We start from the raw sequence: 25,985 nt of genomic DNA on the forward strand, positions 1-25,985 counted from the left end.
AACGTACGTAAAGTGAAGCCAAGACAAGAAAAATTAGGGCTCTTATGGGAGTATATACGAGCTGTTTTCCCCTGGCTCCATTTGCGAGTCAAACAGGAAAAGGAAAGATCCCCTTCACCAAGTACCATACGTTGGTCATAGAATGAAGGCTTTCACGGCCGGATGACATAGCTGCTGGTAAACCTTTCGGAATATGAGGTCGTGGACCAAGAAACTCTTCTGCCCCTGACGTTTCGTACAGGATTGCAAGACTCAGCGGAGGAGCGCCTCTGAAGATGTCCAGCGCAGTCCTGGACGAAACGTCAGGGACAGAAGACTTTCTTGGACCACGACCTAGGTTTACCAGCAGCTATGCGATACGTTGGCTTGCGAATTATGTACGTAAATGTAGATAGATGTTCTGTATTTTTGCCTTTCGATGTATTTTTACAGGTTTAACAGCTCCACTGTTAAAGAAACGTATCACAGATCGCTGTTCCAATGCGGTGAAAGTCCCAAATGGTGTCGCCATCTATGTACTGACACAGCTTCATTTTCTGTGATGCAACAGGCTGCCAACTATACGTTATTCGTCGAACAAAGAGATAATAACTCTTGACAACTGCAAAATCGATGGTACAACTTTCAGGAATTTTATTGGACTTTTAAATTTTTCATTTGAATTATCCTAGTGCTATAGCTGTTACTACTTTCCATTATTTATGTAGTATTTATTTCAAAGCGTTGTACCCATGTTAAATCTAAGTCTTTGTATAACATGTGTCGTTATGTGAACATAACGTAAAACTTGCAGAAGGCCCGGTAAGACATACGAGAGGGAGTGGAATGAAAACCTTAAAAATGTATCGCGCCATTGCTCTGTACGTTCGCAGTACTATTAACAATGATGTAATGAACGCCATACAGGCGGCAGAATACTAAATACAAACGAAACACGTCCACAATACCAGTTCAAAGAGCTATCCCAAGAAAGAACAGCGTTCTGTCATACTTTTTCTGAACAGTAAAGGTACGAAAATCGGCGAATAAGGGTCCAGTATGGTACTACATGTCTGTCACTGGAGCAAGTGTATGAGTGGAGTGGAAAGTTCGAAAATGGGGAGACTACTATGAAAGATGCTCAGTGCCCAGGTCAGGCACACCGCGTTGTAAAACGTGTCTACTGCAGCAGTTCAGGCCACTGTGGTGGAAAATCGCTGGGTAATAGTGGACGAAATAGTCGTAAATGGTTTGAGAACATATGGTGCAGGTGCTACTGTGATACGAAAAGATTTGCACTCGATAGGGCCGCATAAAACGAGCAACAAAACATACACGCGACACACAATGAGACAGCTGGCTCACCTGTGCGCTGGTTGTTGAGCAGCAGCCAGCCATCACCCGGGACGTCTTGCAGGGTAACGGTGGCCCCTGCCTTCAGCCACTGCTGCGGGCTAGTGTTCTCCAGCTGATCCACGGTCATCGCCCAAGTCAGCGGCACGATCCACTGCGGGGTGTCCGTCGTCTCCTCAGTCAGCAGGAAGCGGGACTGCAACGGCAAACACAAACTCACTAGTGATGTTTTTATGCAGAATGGAGTGAGCAATCAAAATTCGTACCAAGGCCTGGATTCGAATTCAGGTCTCCTGTTCACAAATCAGATGCGCCAACCACTATGCCACGCTGACACAGTGGCTTTGCACAACTGCACGGTTTCCTCTTGCACCCTTGCCTAGTCGAACCAAATTCCCATTCACACCTCAGCCCACTTGATATGTCCCCTCAGAGTCTTTTGTGGCTGCATAACTGGATAAAAATCTTCTCGGTTTTCAAGCCATGTCAATTCTCGAGCTTCCAATGGCTAGCTCCACCATTGTCGTCAGAAGTAAAACCACTGCCTGCCAGGACTCCTTGGGAGTGCCAGTCCTGACAAAACTCTACCATCTCGTGAGCAAGATGTATGAGACAGGCGAAATACCCTCAGATTTCAAGAAGAATATAATAATTCCAAGCCGGCCGCGGTGGTCTAGCGGTTCTAGGCACTCAGTCCGGAACCGCGCGACTGCTACGGTCGCAGGTTCGAATCCTTCCTCGGGCATGGATGTGTGTGATGTCCTTAGGTTAGTTAGGTTTAAGTAGTTCTAAGTTCTAGGGGACTGATGACCACAGATGTTAAGTCCCATAGTGCTCAGAGCCATTTGAACCATTTAATAATTCCAATCCCAAACAAAGCGGGTGTTGACAGGTGTGAAAATTATCGAACTATCAGTTTAATAAGTCACGGCTGCAAAATACTAACGCGAATTCTTTACAGATGAATGGAAAAACTGGTAGAAGCCGACCTCAGGGAAGATCAGTTTGGATTCCGTAAAAATGATGGAACACGTGAGGCAATACTGACCCTACGACTTATCTTAGAAAATAGATTAAGGAAAGGCAAACCTACGTTTCTAGCATTTGTAGACTTAGAGAAAGCTTTTGACAATATTGACTGGAATACTCTCTTTCAAATTCTGAGGGTGGCAGGGATAAAATACACGGATCGAAAGGCTATTTACAATTTGTACAGAAACCAGATGGCAGTTATAAGAGTCGAGCGACATGAAAGGGAAGCAGTGGTTGGGAAGGGGATGAGACAGGGTTGTAGCCTCTCCTCGATGTTATTCAATTTGTATATTGAGCAAGCAGTAAAGGAAACAAAAGAAAAATTCGGAGTAGGTACTAAAATCCATGGAGAAGAAATAAAAACTTTGAGGTTCGTCGATGACATTGTAATTCTGTCAGAGACAGCAAAGGATCTGGAAGAGCAGCTGAACGGAATGGACAGTGTCTTGAAAGGAGGATATAAGATGAACATCAACAACAGCAAAACGAGGATAATAGAATGTAGTCGAATTAAATCGTTTGGAACTACCGCTCCCGCCTCCCTACAAGCTTCAAGCGACCACCGTTGCTTGCTTTCGACATCCTTTCGGCACTGGAATTGATGCGGCTTGAAAACCGAGAAGAGTTCATCCTCAAACAGCATTGCCGAGGCTTTCTAGCGGTATTGGACTTGTAACTCGGCGTCGAACGAAACGAGGGATTCTGCCTGAAACGCAGTCGTAGATGCTTCAATCAAATGAAACTATAAACCGTACAGTTTCATATGATTAAAGCCTCAGAGGACTTCACTGATGAAGCAGTGGAAGCAGAGATGAGATTGTGGCTCCGTAAACGAAGTCAGAGATTCTGCAGTGACGGTATCGACAAACTGTTCTCTCGTTGGGAGAAATATCTTCGTCGCCAGGGTGATTGTGTTCAGAAATAAATATGTAGACATCATGAATAAAGATGTAGAATGTAAATAAAGCTTTTTTTACTTAATAAGCTTTAAGAGTTTTAACTTAAAAAATTTCGGAGACGTTAGTTTTCAGGACTCCCTCAGATATTATTACTCTTTATCGACCACAGTGGGATACCTGTCATTTATACCAAACTACATATAAAATACCCTTGAAGAGAGTAAAAAAACTTGTCTGTGAACTTCAGGTGCAAGCTTTAGATATCTACTATTTCAGTAGACACTGATTCCATCTGTTTAGGTACTTTTAAGAATTTCTTCAAGACAAATGGACTTATTTGGAACATAAATTCTCAGTTGGGAAATTAAGCTATGTCTGCATAAGAAGTGTCAATATCACAATGGATAATGTATATAATCAAATATGTGGCCTTACCTTGAAGCTTGTTCCCGAGAAATAAACAACAGCTTGTGGAAGACAATCTGACTCAGGCAATGGTCAGCTGCACTCAGCAACAACAAATTCATTTCTGCTCAGCCTAGTATGTGTCCCGTATCCTCCGCTTATAAGCATTTCTTACTGCCTGGGACTCGCCTTGATCTGGGCTGCCTGTCACCGCTAGAGAAGGAGGGATTCCCTTATAATTGCATGATAACCGGTTCCTTGGTAGGCTAACTTGGAGCAGGATACGTTTCTTCAAAAACACTGTTGCATTCAGTTATTAACGCCTTCCTCTACCAAACATCTGTAGTGTCTTTGACTCGTAAAGAGAACATTCTGTGTTCGAATACAGCCACTGCATAAATTTTAAGAAGAAAATCGTCACTAGTGATGGCCGAAGACTTCCGGTATAAAGAATCACCCCTGTTCTGCCAATAGCCTTGTCAAAGAGGGCTGAAGGTGGATAGAGCTACAGGGCAACCTATTTCCCTATGAGTGGGAAACTGCCCCTAAAAGGCAGAAGAATCAGCAATGATCAACGGCATGAAGATGTAGAAGGCAATAGAAACTACTGCATTAAAAACACACAGTGTGTACCCACAGGACACGTGGTCTCTAACGGAAAAAGAATTACGATGATCTCTCCAATGCCAAAAGATTCCTGATTAGTTCCAGATTTGAATCTACTGGAGGGGACTTTCAGAGAGCATGTAACCACGAGAAAAAGACTGAATAAGAAACGAAAGCATAACACTGTATGACCTAAAACACGCAACGTCAGAAGTCTCCAGGTGATAGGGAAACTAGAAAATCTGAAAAGTGAAATATAAAGAATTATGAATTGGAAGGTAGGGTGGAGAGTTAGTTAACTGCGAGCAGTTTAGTGATAGTGCTGTTCTCATAAGAATCGACAGGAAACCAACGCCAACAGCAATAGCACATGCCACACGCCGACGTCGGAACCAGAAGATGAAGAGGTCATAGTTTCGAAGAATCCTTAGATTCTATCTGGAGATATGTGATACCAGCTGTCAACGCACAGATCACACGATTTCCATAAATTTCAGGCCGGTGATTCGTTGGCACCCAGCTGGCGGTCAATAGCGTACCAGATGGATTCCACTGGGTTCAGATTGGCGAATCTGATGGCCAAGATATCAACATGGATTGACTGTCATGTTCCTCAATGGACTGTAGCATGATCCTATACCTGCGACACAGGCAGTTACCCTGCTGGAATAAGCCATGACAGTTAATGGGAAAGGTGGTCCGCAGTAATGTTCCTGGAATCCAAAGCTGTTGTGATGCCTTCGATTACTACCCACACGTCCCAATGAAGCCCATATGAGCCTCCCCCACAGCGTAATACCACCCCATCGGCCTGTGTGTGTAGTGAAGTCCATATTTGAAGTAGCATGGGATGACAGCGTATTTGGACAGGACCATCGACCTTGTATAACAAGAAACATGATTAATATGACCAGGTAACATGATTCCATTCATCCACTATCCAATTTAGATGATCCTGTGCCCAATGAAATTGCAATACATGGTGTTTTTGGATCAACATGAAAAGATCTAGAGGTCGTCTGCTGCAGAGCATGAAAGTGTGCTCATCATTGTGAGAACTGAAGGCGAACGATTCCAGTTCTGCTCGCAGATAGCACCCTGACGTTTAGACGGCACTGTATCAACACCGAAGCGAAGATCTATGCCAGGAACATCGTTATCAGGTCGCTGACGAGAAGGTCATGAATTGTCGATCCACCACTGTTGTGGACGTCAGTGTGTGTTTCTTAATGGCTACACTGTTCGTCCTACCTCGACCTACCACGTGGCGCGGAAACAAGCCCACAAAGGAAACATATAGAAAATAAATAAAAATCCCCAAAATATTACTGAAAATGAAAGAGAAGATTAAAACACATTTAATGAGTGGATTTCCGTTAAGCGGAGAGCAATAATAATGACCGTGAGCTTAAGGCCCATGGTGCTGGCGTGACCAAAGTCCAAACGTGAAGTTCAACTGAAATATGAATAAATTGTGAAAGTAAACTCCCTTATGGGGGTTTAGTGGTTATCTTGCATCTGATTTGAACAACTGAACTTCATTACTGAACAGATTTCACACGATATAATACCTTCGTTACTTTACCAAATCGAGAGCTGCGTCTCCACGTCTGTTCACTGCCGGGTCCCAGGAGCAAGGGAAGACCGGACACGTCGTCTCACCGAACTTCGTTCAAAAGGTGGTGGGGGGAATATTCGCCAACCTAACAGAGCCCAACCGCGAGACTTCGAGAGCTCTTTGACCTGACTTTTCCACCATCTTTGATAAATTTGCTCACGTTTATGGGGTTGGAACTATCCTACCACACAACCATTCTACGCATGTACAGCTACGACCTTTGAACAAGCTTTCTGCTACATCATTAACTATCTCAATCACACAAACCAGGTCGCATAAAGGAATGGCAACTAGGAAATGTGGCACACATAAAATGAATGACTGAATAAATAAATAAAGACTTGATCCATTCTCTTCTGTACGTTACCCTAGTAATTATTTGTGCTGAACAAAAAGCACTCGCAATAGTTCTCATGTGCCAGGGTTTAGTCAAGAAAATATGGAACGGGACAAGAAGTTCCGTTTCACAACATTGCGCTACTGCCACATCCGGATGCTTCACAAATCTGGATACTGCACATTTCGACCAGCCAACAACACAGAGATCCACAACGAAGCCCCTTTCGAACTCTGTTATGTGCTGCTATCGCTGTCTCACACGAGTATACAGCATCTCCGTGTCCTTCACAGTGATCACTTTGATCACTTAACATCTGGCGTTGTTCACGCCCCTTGTATACCCTGGAAACAACACTAAGCACAAACAAAACTAATGCACTCTGGTGGTCGTTCCACCAGTCACAGAGAATTGCAACTCTAACCATTTTCACTATCATCGATGCTGTGTACGGAGTTACATTGACATCCCATCGAATCTTCTGGGTTCTGGTTCATTCTGGAAACATCCCCCAGGCTGTGGCTAAGCCATGTCTCCGCAATATCCTTTCTTTCAGGAGTGCTAGTTCTGCAAGGTTCGCAGGAGAGCTTCTGTAAAGTTTGGAAGGTAGGAGACGAGATACTGGCAGAAGTAAAGCTGTGGGTATCGGGCGTGAGTAATGCTTCAGTAGCTCAGTGGTAGGGCACTTGCGCGCGAAAGGCAAAGGTCCCGAGTTCGAGTCTCGGTCGGGCACACAGCTTTAATCTGCCAGGAAGTTTCAATTACTTTGATGTTTGCCAATGGCACTATATGACCGTAATTCTGTCTGCGATATCGAAGTACTTGGAAGATCAGCTCAGAGGTACGGACAGTGTCTTAGAAACAAGATATAAGAAAAAAATCAGTAAATGTAGAAAAATGATGTTACTTAAATAAGCACGTATGGTACTGCGGGAATTAGATAAGGAAATTAGATATTGACAGTAGCAGAAAAATTTTGTTGTTTGGAAAGCTAAATAATTGACGATGGCCAAAGTAAAGGGAAAATAAAATTATGAACACTAAACTAAAAATAAAAAATATATATACTAAGACCATGCAGCTTGTTAGAATGAAATTATAATGAAATGAACACCCATAGCTGCTTAAAGGCGTGATATACGTCAACGGGGACAGATGAAAATGTCCGAAAGAACAGATACCGTCTCAGTATATACACTCCTGGAAATGGAAAAAAGAACACATTGACACCGGTGTGTCAGACCCACCATACTTGCTCCGGACACTGCGAGAGGGCTGTACAAGCAATGATCACACGCACGGCACAGCGGACACACCAGGAACCGCGGTGTTGGCCGTCGAATGGCGCTAGCTGCGCAGCATTTGTGCACCGCCGCCGTCAGTGTCAGCCAGTTTGCCGTGGCATACGGAGCTCCATCGCAGTCTTTAACACTGGTAGCATGCCGCGACAGCGTGGACGTGAACCGTATGTGCAGTTGACGGACTTTGAGCGAGGGCGTATAGTGGGCATGCGGGAGGCCGGGTGGACGTACCGCCGAATTGCTCAACACGCGGGGCGTGAGGTCTCCACAGTACATCGATGTTGTCGCCAGTGGTCGGCGGAAGGTGCACGTGCCCGTCGACCTGGGACCGGACCGCAGCAACGCACGGATGCACGCCAAGACCGTAGGATCCTACGCAGTGCCGTAGGGGACCGCACCGCCACTTCCCAGCAAATTAGGGACACTGTTGCTCCTAGGGTATCGGCGAGGACCATTCGCAACCGTCTCCATGAAGCTGGGCTACGGTCCCGCACACCGTTAGGCCGTCTTCCGCTCACGCCCCAACATCGTGCAGCCCGCCTCCAGTGGTGTCGCGACAGGCGTGAATGGAGGGACGAATGGAGACGTGTCGTCTTCAGCGATGAGAGTCGCTTCTGCTTTGGTGCCAATGATGGTCGTATGCGTGTTTGGCGCCGTGCAGGTGAGCGCCACAATCAGGACTGCATACGACCGAGGCACACAGGGCCAACACCCGGCATCATGGTGTGGGGAGCGATCTCCTACACTGGCCGTACACCACTGGTGATCGTCGAGGGGACACTGAATAGTGCACGGTACGTACAAACCGTTGCATGGGGGCTTAATAAAATGAAATGCAAATACTTTTTTTTAGTTTTCTGTCGCTGTATGTCCGATTACGCAAGTCTCGTAAACGGCTGGCCCTGACTAGTTTTAGTACGCAATCTGACTGCTTTGAATGACAACAAAGAATGAAAGAAAATTTTCGTTGACACAGTTAATTAATTAAGTCCCCAGCAACTATAAAACCTACGAAACCAACAAAGCACAAGTGTAGCTGTTCTGTATGTGGTAGTATGACTCAACGCACATCTGGCACGGTTCTTCTTCAACAAGACAAGAATTTTTAAATAGCAATTATACTGACGTGATAAAAGAAAATTACAAGTACCATAATTGTGCAAGAAACCCAGAATTACACTCTAATACAAGAACACACGCCAGATGCTTTGTTGACTGAACCTGTAATGAAGCATTATTCAGGACACACAAATAATAAGAAAATAAAGGACAGTAGTTAGTCACCTTAATTTATATTGACGAAAAGCACTCAGATCATTACAATATCTCCATTGGAACAACATCTGCTATCTCTCCCATCAATAACTGCATAAACATGGAACAACACTCTCCACTACCACATCTCACTCTAACTTCAGCTACAAGCAGTGTCCACCACAACTTCTCGGCAAAACTGCCTGCCGCTACCTCTCAATGAGCACTGCCAGTGGAGGCGGCGAAACAATACTCTCTCTGGCGCGATTTTTGGCGCTGTGGCTCAGTGTAGCCACCTTTCATACAGAGTAGCCACCTTTCACCGTCATCGAACCCATCGTTCTACCATTCCTAGACCGGCAAGGGAACTTGCTGTTCCAACAGGACAATGCACGTCCGCATGTATCCCGTGCCACCCAACGTGCTCTAGAAGGTGTAAGTCAACTACCCTGGCCAGCAAGATCTCCGGATCTGTCCCCCATTGAGCATGTTTGGGACTGGATGAAGCGTCGTCTCACGCGGTCTGCACGTCCAGCACGAAGGCTGGTCCAACTGAGGCGCCAGGTGGAAATGGCATGGCAAGCCGTTCCATTCAGCGTCTCTACGATCGTCTCCATGGGAGAATAGCAGCCTGCATTGCTGCGAAAGGTGGATATACACTGTACTAGTGCCGACATTGTGCATGCTCTGTTGCCTGTGTCTATGTGCCTGTGGTTCTGTCAGTGTGATCATGTGATGTATCTGACCCCAGGAATGTGTCAATAAAGTTTCCCCTTCCTGGGACAATGATTTCACGGTGTTCTTATTTCAATTTCCAGGAGTGTATATAGTTAAGGCTGACCGGCCACTTGACCACCTTCTTCTTCACTACGAATGCACAAACAGTGCCCGAACTCTTACGGGAATCGGCAACGCACCGCGAGTAATGAGTATAATGGGCAGGGGCACTACGAACGTACTGCGGGACAATAGGTTGAGAATGTGGGTTTCGCGGGAGGCGTGCCAGAGATAAATCCCTGCAGTCGCGCTATCCTCTGTCCCCTCGGTGGCTCAGCTGGGTAGAACGTCTGACATGTAAGCAGGAGATCCCGGGTTCGAGTCCCGGTCGGGGCACACATTTTGATCTGTCCACGTTGACGTACGTCAACGCCTGTAAGCAGCTAAGGGTGTTCATTTCAACGTAATTAAAAATAATATTCTTAAATCCAGTGTTTGTTTCGAGTACCCTCTGTGGTGCGTTTACCTTTAGATACGTTACGGAGCTATAACCAGAGAGTTAGCCACACACCAGGCAATCTCCAGTATTGTGCCACAAAGTAATAATCCGTCGCCACAAAGATCGCGCATGTAACAGCAACTGCCTTATGCTTCTTCCCTATGACTTCAAAATTTTCTATCAATGCGTCGATAGTGTCGTCTGACGTCACAGGTGGTGCTGACAGCAGCGCTGCCTTCTGCTTCTTCCTGACACCAGACAAATAGTTCGCAGATGAAAATACACTCCTGGAAATGGAAAAAAGAACACATTGACACCGGTGTGTCAGACCCACCATACTTGCTCCGGACACTGCGAGAGGGCTGTACAAGCAATGATCACACGCACGGCACAGCGGACACACCAGGAACCGCGGTGTTGGCCGTCGAATGGCGCTAGCTGCGCAGCATTTGTGCACCGCCGCCGTCAGTGTCAGCCAGTTTGCCGTGGCATACGGAGCTCCATCGCAGTCTTTAACACTGGTAGCATGCCGCGACAGCGTGGACGTGAACCGTATGTGCAGTTGACGGACTTTGAGCGAGGGCGTATAGTGGGCATGCGGGAGGCCGGGTGGACGTACCGCCGAATTGCTCAACACGTGGGGCGTGAGGTCTCCACAGTACATCGATGTTGTCGCCAGTGGTCGGCGGAAGGTGCACGTGCCCGTCGACCTGGGACCGGACCGCAGCGACGCACGGATGCACGCCAAGACCGTAGGATCCTACGCAGTGCCGTAGGGGACCGCACCGCCACTTCCCAGCAAATTAGGGACACTGTTGCTCCTGGGGTATCGGCGAGGACCATTCGCAACCGTCTCCATGAAGCTGGGCTACGGTCCAGCACACCGTTAGACCGTCTTCCACTCACGCCCCAACATCGTGCAGCCCGCCTCCAGTGGTGTCGCGACAGGCGTGAATGGAGGGACGAATGGAGACGTGTCGTCTTCAGCGATGAGAGTCGCTTCTGCCTTGGTGCTAATGATGGTCGTATGCGTGTTTGGCGCCGTGCAGGTGAGCGCCACAATCAGGACTGCATACGACCGAGGCACACAAGGCCAACACCCGGCATCATGGTGTGGGGAGCGATCTCCTACACTGGCCGTACACCACTGGTGATCGTCGAGGGGACACTGAATAGTGCACGGTACATCCAAACCGTCATCGAACCCATCGTTCTACCATTCCTAGACCGGCAAGGGAACTTGCTGTTCCAACAGGACAATGCACGTCCGCATGTATCCCGTGCCACCCAACGTGCTCTAGAAGGTGTAAGTCAACTACCCTGGCCAGCAAGATCTCCGGATCTGTCCCATTGAGCATGTTTGGGACTGGATGAAGCGTCGTCTCACGCGGTCTGCACGTCCAGCACGAACGCTGGTCCAACTGAGGCGCCAGGTGGAAATGGCATGGCAAGCCGTTCCATTCAGCGTCTCTACGATCGTCTCCATGGGAGAATAGCAGCCTGCATTGCTGCGAAAGGTGGATATACACTGTACTAGTGCCGACATTGTGCATGCTCTGTTGCCTGTGTCTATGTGCCTGTGGTTCTGTCAGTGTGATCATGTGATGTATCTGACCCCAAGAATCTCTCAATAAAGTTTCCCCTTCCTGGGACAATGAATTCACGGTGTTCTTATTTCAATTTCCAGGAGTGTATTTCGTGGATCGCAGATTTAAGTTGCCGCACATGTTCACCCGGGCGTTTGTCGCAGATCGAGCCATCTCATTTCCGGTCATTGCACCAGTTAAGCAGCAGTCGCTAAACAGCTATTAACGGGTGATCGTCGACTATTCAATGACGTATGTCGAGGTGTTTATTCACTGAGAGGCTGAACTTATAACTGTCGTCGACGGTAGTCCATACTGAGTTAGATTAGTTAGTCATCTCTGTCAGGTCAGACCAGCGTTCAGAACTTTTACTTCAACGGGACGCCTTTATCGTCATACTAAAACAGAGTATTTATCTTCAATAAGTGATGGATATAAGTTACTTAAGGTGTTTCCAACAGTATCAAAGTTAAACGTTACATTGCCCTGTCACGAGGCAGTCGCAGCGTGTCAGCAGGCCGCCTCATCACAGTAACTGATTCTGTGGTAGCTGGCTCGCTTCTGCTACTTTGGTGAATACAGCACTCTGTCACATCCAATGCAAACTTCTAGGCTTCCTGAGTCTAAAATCAGACTGACGAGGAGGGAACTGAATAGGGAGTCCGTTGTGGCTTCTTTATAGATTTGCACTCGTAGAGAATTTGGTGGTACCTGTGTGACGGTGGCGGTGTTGGCCTCGCGGTCCCGCGTGACTCTGAGCACAGGGTAGCCGGCGTTGTTGGTCCATGAGTGGAGAATGTCGAGAAGGTTGTTGCCCCCGAAGCTGAGATTCGCCTCAGTCGCTGCCTCCACTAGAGAGGTGAGCAGGTCGTCCTGCATGGCCGCTTCGAACTTCCTGCAAAATAGAAACAGACCACATCAACTAAAACTGTGTACTGTGAACATAAACAGATAGTGGTTGTTGATTTGTGACAGTACATACTTGTACCCCGTACTGATGCCTCTGACGAAGAAAAAAAAAGTTATATGCTCACTGTTAAAATGCTCACAAAAGCGTTAACACAAAGTTTTAAGGAGCCTAAACCTCAAAAACATTCCCCGCAAGGTGACAGTACTGGAACCTCTTCTTTTTTTACAAATCAAGCACTGCAACTAAAATAACGTCTGATTCATCATCATCATCATCATCATCATCATTTAAGACTGATTAAGCCTTTCGGCGTTCAGTCTGGAGCATAACCCCCCTTATACAGTTCCTCCATGGTCCCTTATTCAGTGCTAACATTGGTGCCTCTTCTGATGTTATACCTATTACTTCAAAATCATTCTTAACCGAATCCAGGTACCTTCTCCTCGGTCTGCCCCAACTCCTCCTACCCTCTACTGCTGAATCCATGAGTCTCTTGGGTAACCTTGCTTCTCCCATGCGTGTAACATGACCCCACCATCTAAGCCTGTTCGCCCTGACTGCTACATCTATAGAGTTCATTCCCAGTTTTTCTTTGATTTCCTCATGGTGGACACCCTCCTGCCATTGTTCCCATCTACTAGTACCTGCAATCATCCTAGCTACTTTCATATCCGTAACCTCATCTTGTTGATAAGGTAACCTGAATCCACCCAGCTTTCGCTCCCATACAACAAAGTTGGTCGAAAGATTGAACGGTGCACAGATAACTTAGTCTTCGTACTGACTTCCTTCTTGCAGAAGAGAGTAGATCGTAGCTGAGCGCTCACTGCATTAGTTTTGCTACAGCTCGCTTCCAGTTCTTTCACTATGTTGCCATCCTGTGAGAATATGCATCCTAAGTACTTGAAACCGTCCACCTGTTCTAACTTTGGTCCTCCTATTTGGAATTCAATCCGTTTATATTTCTTTCCCACTGACATTACTTTCGTTTTGGAGATGCTAATCTTCATACCATAGTCCTTACATTTCTGATCAAGCTCTGAAATATTACTTTGCAAATTTTCAATCGAATCTGCCATCACAACTAAGTCATCCACATATGCAAAACTGCTTATTTTGTGTTCACATATCTTAATCTCACCCAGCCAGTCTATTGTTTTCAACATATGATCCATAAATAATATGAACAACAGTGGAGACAGGTTGCAGCCTTGTCTTACCCCTGAAACTACTCTGAACCATGAACTCAATTTACCGTCAACTCTAACTGCTGCCTGACTATCCATGTAAAGACCTTTAATTGCTTGCAAAAGTTTGCCTCCTATTCCATAATCTTGTAGAACAGACAATAACTTCCTCCTAGGAACCCGGTCATATGTCTTTTCTAGATCTATAAAGCATAGATACAATTCCCTGTTCCACTCATAACACGTCTCCATTATTTGCCGTAAGCTAAAGATCTGGTCCTGACAACCTCTAAGAGGCCTAAACCCACACTGATTTTCATCCAATTGGTCCTCAACTAATACTCGCACTTTCCTTTCAACAATACCTGAGAAAATTTTACCCACAACGCTGATTAAAGAGATACCTCTGTAGTTGTTACAATCTTTTCTGTTTCCATGTTTAAAGATTGGTGTGATTACTGCTTTTGTCCAGTCTGATGGAAACTGTCCCAACTCCCAGGCCATTTCAACTATCCTGTGTAGCCATTTAAGACCTGACATTCCACTGTATTTGATGAGTTCCGACTTAATTTCATCCACCCCAGCCGCTTTATTGCACTGCAATCTATTGACCATTTTTTCCACTTCCTCAAATGGGATCCTATTTCCGTCATCATCATTCCTATCCCATTCTACCTCGAAATCTGAAACATTACTGATCGCATTTTCACCTACATTGAGCAACTCTTCAAAGTATTCCCTCCATCTGCCCAAGGCATCCTCAGGATTCACCAGCAGTTTTCCTGACCTGTCCAAAATACTTGTCATTTCCTTCTTACCTCCCTTTCGAAGACTGCTAATTACACTCCAGAATGGTTTCCCAGCAGCTTGACCCATAGTCTCCAACCTGTTTCCAAAGTCTTCCCACGATTTCTTCTTGGATGCTGCAATTATCTGTTTGGCTTTGTTTCTTTCTTCAACATAACTTTCTCTGTCTACCTGGGTTCTGGTATGTAGCCATTTTTGATACACCTTCTTTTTCCTTTTACAGGCTGTTTGCTTCATCCTACTTTTACACACTACTGTTCCAAGACATTCCTTAGCCACTTCTAGTACTGTGTCCCTGTACCTTGTCCATTCCTTTTCCAATGACTGTAATTGACTACATTCAACTAACTGGTACCTTTCTGAGATCGCTGTTATTTACCTGTGCCTGATTTCCTTATCCTGAAGTTTCTCCACTCTTATCCTCCTACATATGGACCTGACCTCCTGCACTTTCGGCCTCACAATCCCAATTTCGCTGCAGATTAAATAATGATCAGTGTCATCAAAGACTCCCATGAATACATGTGTGTCCCTTACAGCGTTCCTGAATTCCTGATCTGTTATTATATAGTCAATGACAGATCTGGTTCCTCTGCCTTCCCAAGTATACCGGTGAATGTTCTTATGTTTAAGAAAGGAGTTTGTGATTACTAAGCCCATACTGGCACAGAAATCCAAGAGTTGTTTCCCGTTCCTGTTGGCCTCCATATCCTCTCCAAATTTACCCATAACCTTTTCATACCCTTCTGTTCGATTTCCAATCCTGGCGTTAAAATCACCCATGAGCAGAACACTGTCCTTGTCCTTTACTCTAACAACTACATCACTGATTATCTACTTAAAATGTGAACTGTTTCATTTTTTTTTTCACTCAAAGCTTTTACACTGAAGCACCAAAGAAACTGGTATAGGCGTGGGTACTGAAATACAGAAATATGTAAATCAGCAGAATACGGCAGTGCGATAGCAACGCCTATATGAAACAAGTGTCTGGCGCAGTTGTTATATCGGTTACTGCTGCTACAATGGCAGGTTATCAAGATATAAGTGAGACTGAACGTGGTGTTATAGTCGGGGCACGAGCGATGGGACAGCATCTTCGAAGTAGTGATGCAGTGGGGATTTTCCTGTACGACAATTTCACGAGTGTACCGTGAATATCAGGAATTCGGTAAAACATCAAATCTCCGACATCGCTGCGGCCTGGAAAAGATCCTGCAAGAACGGAACCAACGACGATTGAAGAGAATCGTTCAACGTGACAGTAGTGCAATCCTTCCGCAGATTGCTGCAGATTTCAATGCTGGGTCGTCAACAAGTGTCAGCAACGAAACTACATCGATTTGGCTTTCGGAGCTGTAGGTCCACTCGTCTACGCTTGATGACTGCACGACACACAGTTTTAAGCCGCGCCTGGGCCTGTCAACACCGATATTGGACTGTTGATGACTGGAAACATGTTGACTGCTCTGACGAGTCTCGTTTCAAATTGTATTGAGCGGATGGACGTGTACGGGTATGGAGAAAACCTCATGAATCTAAGGACCCTGCATGTCAACAGGGGGTTGTTCAAGCTGATGGAGACCCTGTAATGGTGTGGGGCATGGGCAATTAGCGTGTTATGGGACCCGTGATACATCCAGATACGACTCTGACAGGTAACACGTAGGTAAGCATCCTGTCCGATCACCTGCATCCATTCATGTCCATTGTGCATACCGACGGACTTTGGCAATTCCAGCTAGACAATGCGACACCCCATACGCCCAGAATTGATACAGAGTGGCTCCAGGAACGCTGTTCTTCCGCTGGTCACCAAACTCGCCAGACAGGAACATTACTGAGCACATCTGGGATGCCTTTCAATGTGCTGTTCAGAAGAGACCTGCATCCCCTTTTACTCTTACGGATCTATGGACAGTCCTGCAGGATTCATGGTGTCAGTTCGCTACAACATTACTTCAGACATTAGTCGAATCCATGCCACGTCATGTTCTGTGCTAGCACAGGCCGTACCCGATATTAAGCAGGTGCACCAGTTTCTTTGGCTCTTCAGCGTAGATGCCTTCAATGTTGCATTCGTCTCTTCGTTTCAGAGAATGTATGTTATATATCGTACCATTCACCCACATGTAAAGTATAAGTTTCTGTGAGTCACACGCATGTTTGAGCCGACCACAATGTAGTTATATCCTTAGACTTGTTATATCATTCGCTATGTTTGGTCCTGTCCTAGTCACTGTATCTAGTAGTATCTTTGACGATATTTCGTGCAGTTTAACTAGTGGCACCTTTGATGTACAGCAACCATAAGCAGCAGTAACGATAGTGGTGTCTCTGACTTACAATGAAGCGTCAGCGTTAAGCAATTTCCTTTATTTCCTGGTTTATTTGACACTGTGTGTGGAACCATATGTCTTAGGACTTAGTAGAATTTGTCATATTACTCTATACACCTTATGTGCTTCCAGTCTGCATTCTGGAATGGTGATGGAGATAGTGTTAAGGATATTGTGTGATACACACCTGGATTAATTCATACAAGCAGAATGGTCCTTGTAGTCACATAAAAATTTATTTAAATGAATTGCTGAATATTTCATTGCCCATTTCATTAGTCAGCATCAGCTTTAAGCTCCTTGTTGTGACCATCAGACACTTTGAGTGCTGACTGTGAATTAGGCTACGTAGTTGAACCATGGGCACTCTTAATTTTCAGTATATCTATGAAATGATAGAAAAGAAAATTTTAAATCTAAAGTGCCACACTTAGTGTTTCAGAAGGACCTGCTATGGAATCAATATCTCTCCTCTCAGCACATCTCCTATGATTTTGAGTTTTAGTATTTCCCAGATTCGGCATACAGGGTTTGTAGCATATAGTAAGTTATTTCATAGTGTGGCAGCATCACTGTGGGCATGCGAGAAGCATAGAAAAGCAAGACTGTTTCTCAAGTATGTGCTTTCCTTTTCCTTTGTGCAGACAGGCTTACAGTCGCAAGGAGCCACTCTGAAACCTAGGTGACCGGATTTCAGTGTCTTTTGTCAGTCTTTGTATCTCATCGTATCTATTTCAACTGAATTTCTCCACAATCAATGTAACATTCTATATATTTATATGGGTATGGTGTCTGTTCTTTCGGACCTGCAGCAGCCTAGAACGAAATTAGAATTATATTAATACCTTCCGCTGCTGATGGTATTTAATATATATAAACAGGGACAGATGAAAATGTGTGCCCCTCTGGGTCTCGAACCCAGGATCTCCTGCTTACTTGGCAGAGGCTCTATACACCTGAGCCACCTAGGGCACAGTTGCACTATCCTCATTTTTCCCAGTCATTAATTAATTTTTTTGATAGTGCTGTTGTGATGATTATAATGATTATTGGAATAATAGATCTAATGAAGAGTCTTGTAGATAGGACTAGGATAGTTTTTCTTGATTTATTCCAGTCTTTCTGATTGGAAGTAAAATGTACTATTTATACTAGAAAAACAATTATCTATGTCATCAAAATGTTGAGATATATAGGAAGAGTCATACTATATCCACAAAGTGTCAATATCATGCTGCTGCTTCAAATCCAAAGTGATGTCATGGTGAGAATTGATTTATTGAGTGTCAAAGTAAGTATGTTGTCAAAAAGATTGTCCCAATAATCACATGGAGTCCATGGAATCCTGTTGCAACAAAGAATGTTGATCCATGTACTGTGTCTGCAATAGTAAAAGATGCTTCTCAATACTCATATGCTTGAAGTATTGTGAAATACAATCTTAACAGTACTATGAAGAATAAGCATTGTAGTGCTTGAGTGTGGTGAGATTCTATAAGACTGTGGTGTGCTCATGTTACAGTTACCCCCGAGGCTAAAAGAATAGCTATTTTAAGTAACGGACTTTGTATAGGGTTAATAGGGTTAAAAGGTTGAATTCCTATTGGAGGCCACAGATTCCTAGTTCAATTGTTGGTGCTAGTCTTCTACTAAAGAAGGCTCAGAAGAATGGTACAAAGAATAAGACTTCTGACACAAGAAATAAAATTATTCCTCATTGTAATCCAATTGATACAAATCATGTATGCAATCCTTGATTTGTTCCTTCCTGGACTACATCTCATCATCTTTGAAGTATAGTAAATAAATTAATTCAAAATCCATAATATTAAATAGGTGGAATCATTTTGCTTATCCTGATACTAGAACTATTGCTCAAATTCCTCCTTTTAATGGGCAAGGCTCTTGTTACTACTCGTACTTCTGTATTTATAGGTAGAATTGTCGAATTATCTACATCTAGAAATCGAAGTCCATCGTTATCTAGATCCTACTATGGTGTTATATAAGTGTCAAATTCTACATCTAGTTAGTCTGAATATTCATATCTTCTGTATCATTGTTGACCAATTGTTTTAATTGTGATTATTGCATTTACTGAATCATAAAGTAAATTTAACAGTCATAGTTAGGGATGTGCAACAAAAATTAGGGTGATTGCTGGTATTGCTGTTCAGATAGTTTCAATTAGATGTCCATGAGGTATATTTCGGTTTGTATAAGCAATAAATTGTATGTATGTAAGGGTGTAGCCTACAATTACTGTAATTAGTAATAATACAACCATAGTATGGTCGTGGAAGAATGATAATTCCTCCATTAATGGTGAGGCTCCATCTTGAAGTGATAAATTTGATCATGTTGACTTTATGATTTCTAATATAAGGTCAAACCTTTATTTGTAGAGCTTAAATCTGCTGCACTAATCTGCCATATTAGGCTCTAGAAATTAATAATAATTCTGAGTAACTATGTTCTGCAGACAGATTATTTTGTAACCATTCTGTTGATCTACTGATATTAGCTCTAGGTATGATTGTTCGGTTTGTAACTATTCTTTCTCATATGATTACAATAAATATAATGACTCCAACAATAGAAATTGTAGTCCTAATTCTTGAAACTACATTTCATGATGTGTATGCATCCAGGTAGTCTGAGTATTGCTGTGGTATTCCTGCTAATACTAAGAAGTGTTGAGGGAAGAATGTCAATTTTACTCCAATGAATATAACTGTGAACTGAATTTTTAACTATGTATTGTTTAAGGTTAGCCCTGTAAACAGTGGTTATCATTGAACAGCACCCCCTATAATTCCAAATACTGCTCCTATAGATAATACGTAGTGGAAGTGGGCTACTACATTATATGTATCATGCAATACAATGTGAAGAGATGAATTTGCTAATACTAATCCTGTTAATCCACCAACTGTAAATAGGAAAATAAACCCTAGAGCTCATAATAATGGTGGGTTAAACTTGAATTTAGTTCCATACAATGTAGCTAATCATCTGAATACCTTAATTCCTGTAGGTACAGCAATAATTATTGTTGCTGATGTGAAGTATGCTCATGTATCAACATCCATTCCTACTGTAAATATATGATGTGCTCATATGATAAATCGTATTAATCCACTTGATAGTATGGCATAAATTATACTTAGTGTTCCGAATGTTTAAATTTTCCCTCTTTCTTGGCGTACAATGTGTGAAGTAATACCAAATCCTGATGAAATAAAAATGTAATCCTATGGGTGTCCAAAGAATCAAAATAAATGTTGATATAATTTTGGATCTCTCCCTCCTGCAGGGTCAAAGACTGATGTGTTTAGGTTTCCTTCCATTAGTATTATGGTAATACCCCTGCTAAAACAGGAAGTGAAAGAAGAAGCAGAAGGGCTGTGAGCTGAAAATGTAATTCATATATAATAATAAAGTATAATTATAGTTAGTACAACTATGATTGTTATGTTGTTTACTATAAGTGATTGTATAACAATGCATTTTGGCAGGAACCCCAGGAATGGTGGTAAACCTCCTATGGATAAGAGTGATAAGAATATTATAAATTTATTTTCAGTTTTTATGTTTCTGGCTGAGTAAATTTGGTTTATAAAGAATAAATTTATTTGCTTAAATAGTAAAATTATAATTAGTCTTAGTAAAGAATAAATATTAAAATATAATTCCCAGGTGTTTTCTCTAATGGTCAGAGATCTCATTATTCAGCCTAAATGTCTAATTGAGGAGTATGCTAGAAGTTGTCATAGAGATGTTTGATTTAAACCTCCTATTGCTCCAATGATAATTCTTAAACGATAATGGTTCAAATAAATGTTCTTAGTTGAATACAACACAATAGTACTATTATTAGGGCAATTTTTGTCATGTTATTAATGTTAAGCAGTTTTTTCAGCTTGAACCACCTATGACTTCTGGAAATCAAGAATGGAAAGGCTCAGTCCCAATCTCTAATACTAATCTGGATCTGATTATTATTGAGATAATAAATTCTCTTTCTCATCCTATTGGATATTTTATTTGAATCAGCAGAATTGAAAATAATAGTATTGTTGATGTTATTGCTTGGACAATAAAATATTTAATTGATAATTCACTTATCATTATGTTCTTATTTCTTGTTAAAAGTGGAATAAATGAAAATAAGTTGATCTCTAGTCCTGTTCAAATCCCAAACCAGGAATTTGATGAAATGGACAGGATCGTTCCTATAATTTATGTTGATAGGAAGAGAAGTTTTGTAAAGTTGTCAATCATTAAAAAGGAAGTGAATGGTACCTCTATAAATGGGATATGAACCCATTAGCTTGAATAGCATACCTTCTTGCATTAAGATGTGTGATTCACATTAGCTTTTTATACTAAGGAGGGTAGTTTAATTCTATCTTATTTTATATGTCTAATGAAGGTAATTTTATTTACTTGATTGATCCTATCAAGGTAACCCTTTAATCACACACATAATTTATTTTTGTATTTAACAAATAAGTTAAAAGTTTTTTAAAATTAAGTTGTGTATAATTTTGTTTATCTTGTATTAAACTGTTGTGGATTTTAGCAATTTTCGTTTTATTTATATACATATACAATAATTAATTTATATTAAAGTAATACATTTAATTACATACATACTTATAAGTTATTTATTAATATTAAATGATTATTTCAATACATATATGAGGGCTATCCACAAAGTACATTACGTTTTGGAATTAAAAATAAATAAAGTATTGGAAAATTTTTTATTATATACAGATGAAAGCCACACTTAATACTACTTTTCTACATAATTGCCATCTAAATTATGGCACTTATCGTAGCGATGGTCGAGCTTGGAAAGTCTTTCGTCGTAAAATTCGGCCGCCTGCGCCTTCAACCACGTGGTTACCTCTTCTTGAAGCTGTGCATCGTCATCAAAATGCTGCATAGCCAACCACTTCTTCATTGCTGGGAATAAGTGGAAGTCGTTTGGTGCCAGGTCGGGACTGCACGGCGGATGCGGAAACAACTCCCACTTAAAAGATGCGAGAACTTCACGAGTGGCATTTGCTGTGTGGGCCCGGGCGTTGTTGTGAATCAGCAAGATCTTTGAGCCCAACTTTCCCCTGTGCTTGTTTTGTATTGCTCTTCTGAGGTTGTGCAGAGTTTGGCAATAACTTTGAGAGTTTATTGTAGTGCCGCTTTCCATGAAATCCACAAAAATCGTATTTCTACCGGGTTACTGATTAACCACATGGTTGAAGGCGCAGGTGGCCGAATTTTACAATGAAGGAATTTCCAAGCTCATCCATCGTTACAATAAGTGCCTTAATTTAAATGGCAACTATGTAGAAAAGTAGTATTAAGTGTGGCTTTCATCTGTATATAATAAAAAATTTTCCAATACTTTATTTATTTTTAATTCCAAACGTAATGTACTTTGTGGATAGCCCTCGTATTTACCTAGGACTATTGCTACTTATGTTTTTAGCTTAAAATAGGTTTTAGTATTATAAATTATATAACCAATTGTAATTAATACTTTATATTATTATAACTGGATATAATAAATAAGATAAATTTTATTTAATGTAAATTATTGTTTTAATAATAAACAATTGTTTTAATTATAATATTATAATTATTTAATTATCAATGAATAGGTTATTAAATTTAAGTTAATTTAATATAAATGTAATTTTTTGTGAATAACATATTGTAATAAATTACACATTTGTATCACGTATATTTATTACATTATTTAATGTTTCTTTATTATTAGTAAAAAAAAGATGAAATAGGAAGATATAATATAAAAATTTACTGGTATACAGGTTCCATATTTATCTTTCCTTATATATAAGGGACAAGTTGTTATGGTCATGAATGGGGTGTGGTTTTGTTCTTATTTTTTCCTTTTTTATATTCTTTAAATATTAGTATTTCTTCTTTTCTCTCATGTTGTTTAATTTTTTTTATTTCTGTTGTTTATTCCTAAAAGTTTTATTCTGGCTTGTTTATTCACTTTTTATTTGTATTATAGGTAAGATTTGTTAAATTAAATGTTCATTTTGCAGTAATTTGATTTAATTATCAAGTGATCTTTGATTTAGTATTGGAATAATTCCTCCAGCAGCCATGGTTATACGATTGATACAAGTAAATATTATTTGTTAAATCAGTTGTTTATATTATTTGGGCTAAAATATAAATTTTTAAGGTGAAATCTTAAAATTTATTTATATCTCTTTTTATGAATCTGTGAAATTTAAATAATAAACTGGGATTAGGTACTCTGTTATTTTCAATGTTAACTATACTTACCAGGGTAATATTAGTTAAGGTCTTTAAACCCAAAGAATCTGAGAGTAACTCATTCCATTAAGAGGAACCACCCCTGTGATTGATAATACACGACTTACTCTACTTAATTTACTTGTTTGTATCTCTCCTTTATCAGAAAATCTTTTTAGAGCTATAATTCTCAGGATTTATAATTATTAAATATTTCAGATCAAGATACAGCTTATAGATAAGAGGAGGAGGGTTACAACAGATTTTTGTTTTTAATGGATTTGATGGTGGAATTCTGTCGATGGAGGTAGATTTTGTAGTAATTTGATTTATTTAATTGAACTGGTATTGGCTCTGAGGTGTGTACGCTGTGCCTGTCACTCACACTATTGATTATTCTATTTGAATTATGTTAAGGTACCTTCAATTTAGATGAGATAAGTTGTAACATAGCAGGTGTACTGGGAAGTGTATCTAGGAAGAAGTTCAAGATATAACTTATTATTAAAGTATTTCACTTATACTGAAATTTTTTCTGTACAAATCAGGATGTTTTGATTATTTATTTTATTATATTGATTTTTCGTTTATTTAATTAAATAATATAAATAATTTTGTTGTTTTATTTCTTCATTTATTTTACAGAACTGATTTTTTAAATTATAGTATATTGGTAGTGTAAGTGTTTTATGAATTATTATTTTAAATTTATTAGAGTAGATTTTATTTGTTGTACCTTTTATGTCAGGCTTTATCAAAATTTTAGTATTTATACTAGTTGTTTCAATTCAGGTTGATTTATAAATAATTTATAGTTAATGTGTCATAATTATTGTTAAATTATTTATGGAAATGAGATGTTAATCATTTCCTAAGGTATCTAGTTTCGAGAAAAAATTTAATTTTTTAAAGCTGATTGTGTTTATTTAATTTTTCGAATATAAATAGTAACTTATTTACTCTTTAAGGGATAAGCTTTAAAGTTATTAACCTATAATTTGCTTTTTTAAATATAATAGTAGGCTTTAAACCAGCTACCTTTAAGATTACATTTTAGTTGATTATTTTAAGTTTTGATTTTATAATTACTTTAGGTTTTGTATTAAGATTCTTACTTTAATTTATTAATCTTTATAGTAATGATAGAATGATTATATTTATGTGTATAAAAATTTTACCCTTTAAAGCCGCACGGGATTAACCAAGTTGTCTCAGGTGCTGCAGTCATAGACTGTGTGGCTGGTCCCGGCGGAGGTTAGAGTCCTCCCTTGGGCATGGGTGTGTGTGCTTATCTATAGGACAATTTAGGTTAAGTAGTGTGTAAGCTTAGGGACTGATGACCTTAGCAGATACGTCCCAAAAGATGCCACACACATTTGAACATTTTTTTACCCTTTAAACTTATTATAAGGAACTAGGCAAAATTGATTTTCGCTTGTTTATCAAAAACATATCCTCCTGAAAATATTTTGAGGTCTGGCATGCTCACTGAGCGAAATTTTAAAGAGCCACAGTATTTTGGTCATGCAAAGGTAGCATAATCATTAGTATCTTAATTAGTAGCTGGAATAAATGGCTTGGCGAGAAATCAACTGTCTCCTGATAAATTTTTGAATTTATTTATTAAGTCAAAAGGCTTAAATATATCTTTAGGATGAGGAGACCCTATAGAGCTTAACATTTTACTTTTATATAGTTTTTTATTGGTCTTTCTATATTTAATAATAATGTTTTGTTGGAGTGACATGAAGAATAAATAAACTCTGCATTATTGTATCATTGATTTATGTTTGTTGTTTTGATCCATAATTTATGATCATAAGATTAAGTTACCTTAGGGATAACAGTGTAATTGTTTTTGAGAACTCATATTGACAAAACAGATTGCAACCTCGATGTTGGATTAGGAAAAATTTTGGGTGCAGGAGCCCAATCATTAGGTCTGTTTGACCTTTAAATTCTTACAAATTCTGAGTTCAGACTGGCATGAGCTGGTCGATTTCTATCCTAAGATTATTAACCCATATTACTACAAAAGGACTATATGGTTAAAAGTTTTTATGTTATTAATTAATATAAATTGGGTTACTATTTTGACAGATTAATGTGTTGAATTTAGTATTCATTTATGTAGAGTTTTTCTACGAATAGTACTGATACTTTATGATTTATTTACCTTCATTCTGAAATTTATTTTGCTGGTTATTTGTGTATTTTAGCGAGGTGTAGCAAAGCTAAAGCAGTGAGCGCTCAGCTACGATCTACTCTCTTCTGCAAGAAGGAAATCAGTACCAAGACTAAGTTATCTGTGCACCGTTCAATCTTTCGACCAACTTTGTTGTATGGTAGCGAAACCTGGGTGGATTCAGGTTACCTTATCAACAAGGTTGAGGTTACGGATATGAAAGTAGCTAGGATGATTGCAGGTACTAGTAGATGGGAACAATGGCAGGAGGGTGTCCACAATGAGGAAATCAAAGAAAAACTGGGAATGAACTCTATAGATGTAGCAGTCAGGGCGAACAGGCTTAGATGGTGGGGTCATGTTACACGCATGGGAGAAGCAAGGTTACCCAAGAGACTCATGGATTCAGCAGTAGAGGGTAGGAGGAGTCGGGGCAGACCGAGGAGAAGGTACCTGGATTCGGTTAAGAATGATTTTGAAGTAATAGGTTTAACATCAGAAGAGGCACCAATGTTAGCACTGAATAGGGGATCATGGAGGAACTGTATAAGGGGGCTATGCTCCAGACTGAATGCTGAAAGGCATAATCAGTCTTAAATGATGATGATGATGATGATGATGATGATGATATATACTCTGTCGAAGTGTTGAAGTATAGTTCTACGCACAAA

General features: G+C 40.9%; 1 protein-coding gene across 1 annotated transcript in view; it reads right to left on the reverse strand.

Annotated features, from left to right (window-relative positions):
- LOC126088430 (aminopeptidase N-like) overlaps positions 1-25,985 on the reverse strand; it is a 168,901-nt gene that overhangs the window by 56,358 nt on the left and 86,558 nt on the right. The window contains exons 9-10 of the mRNA XM_049906574.1: positions 12,298-12,481; positions 1,345-1,528 (exon numbers count right to left, since the gene is read on the reverse strand). Of these exons, the coding sequence (XP_049762531.1) occupies positions 1,345-1,528; positions 12,298-12,481 (368 nt within the window). The remainder of the gene's footprint in view (positions 1-1,344; positions 1,529-12,297; positions 12,482-25,985) is intronic.

This window comes from Schistocerca cancellata, chromosome 6 (assembly GCF_023864275.1).
Source record: "Schistocerca cancellata isolate TAMUIC-IGC-003103 chromosome 6, iqSchCanc2.1, whole genome shotgun sequence".
Taxonomy (NCBI): domain Eukaryota; kingdom Metazoa; phylum Arthropoda; class Insecta; order Orthoptera; family Acrididae; genus Schistocerca; species Schistocerca cancellata.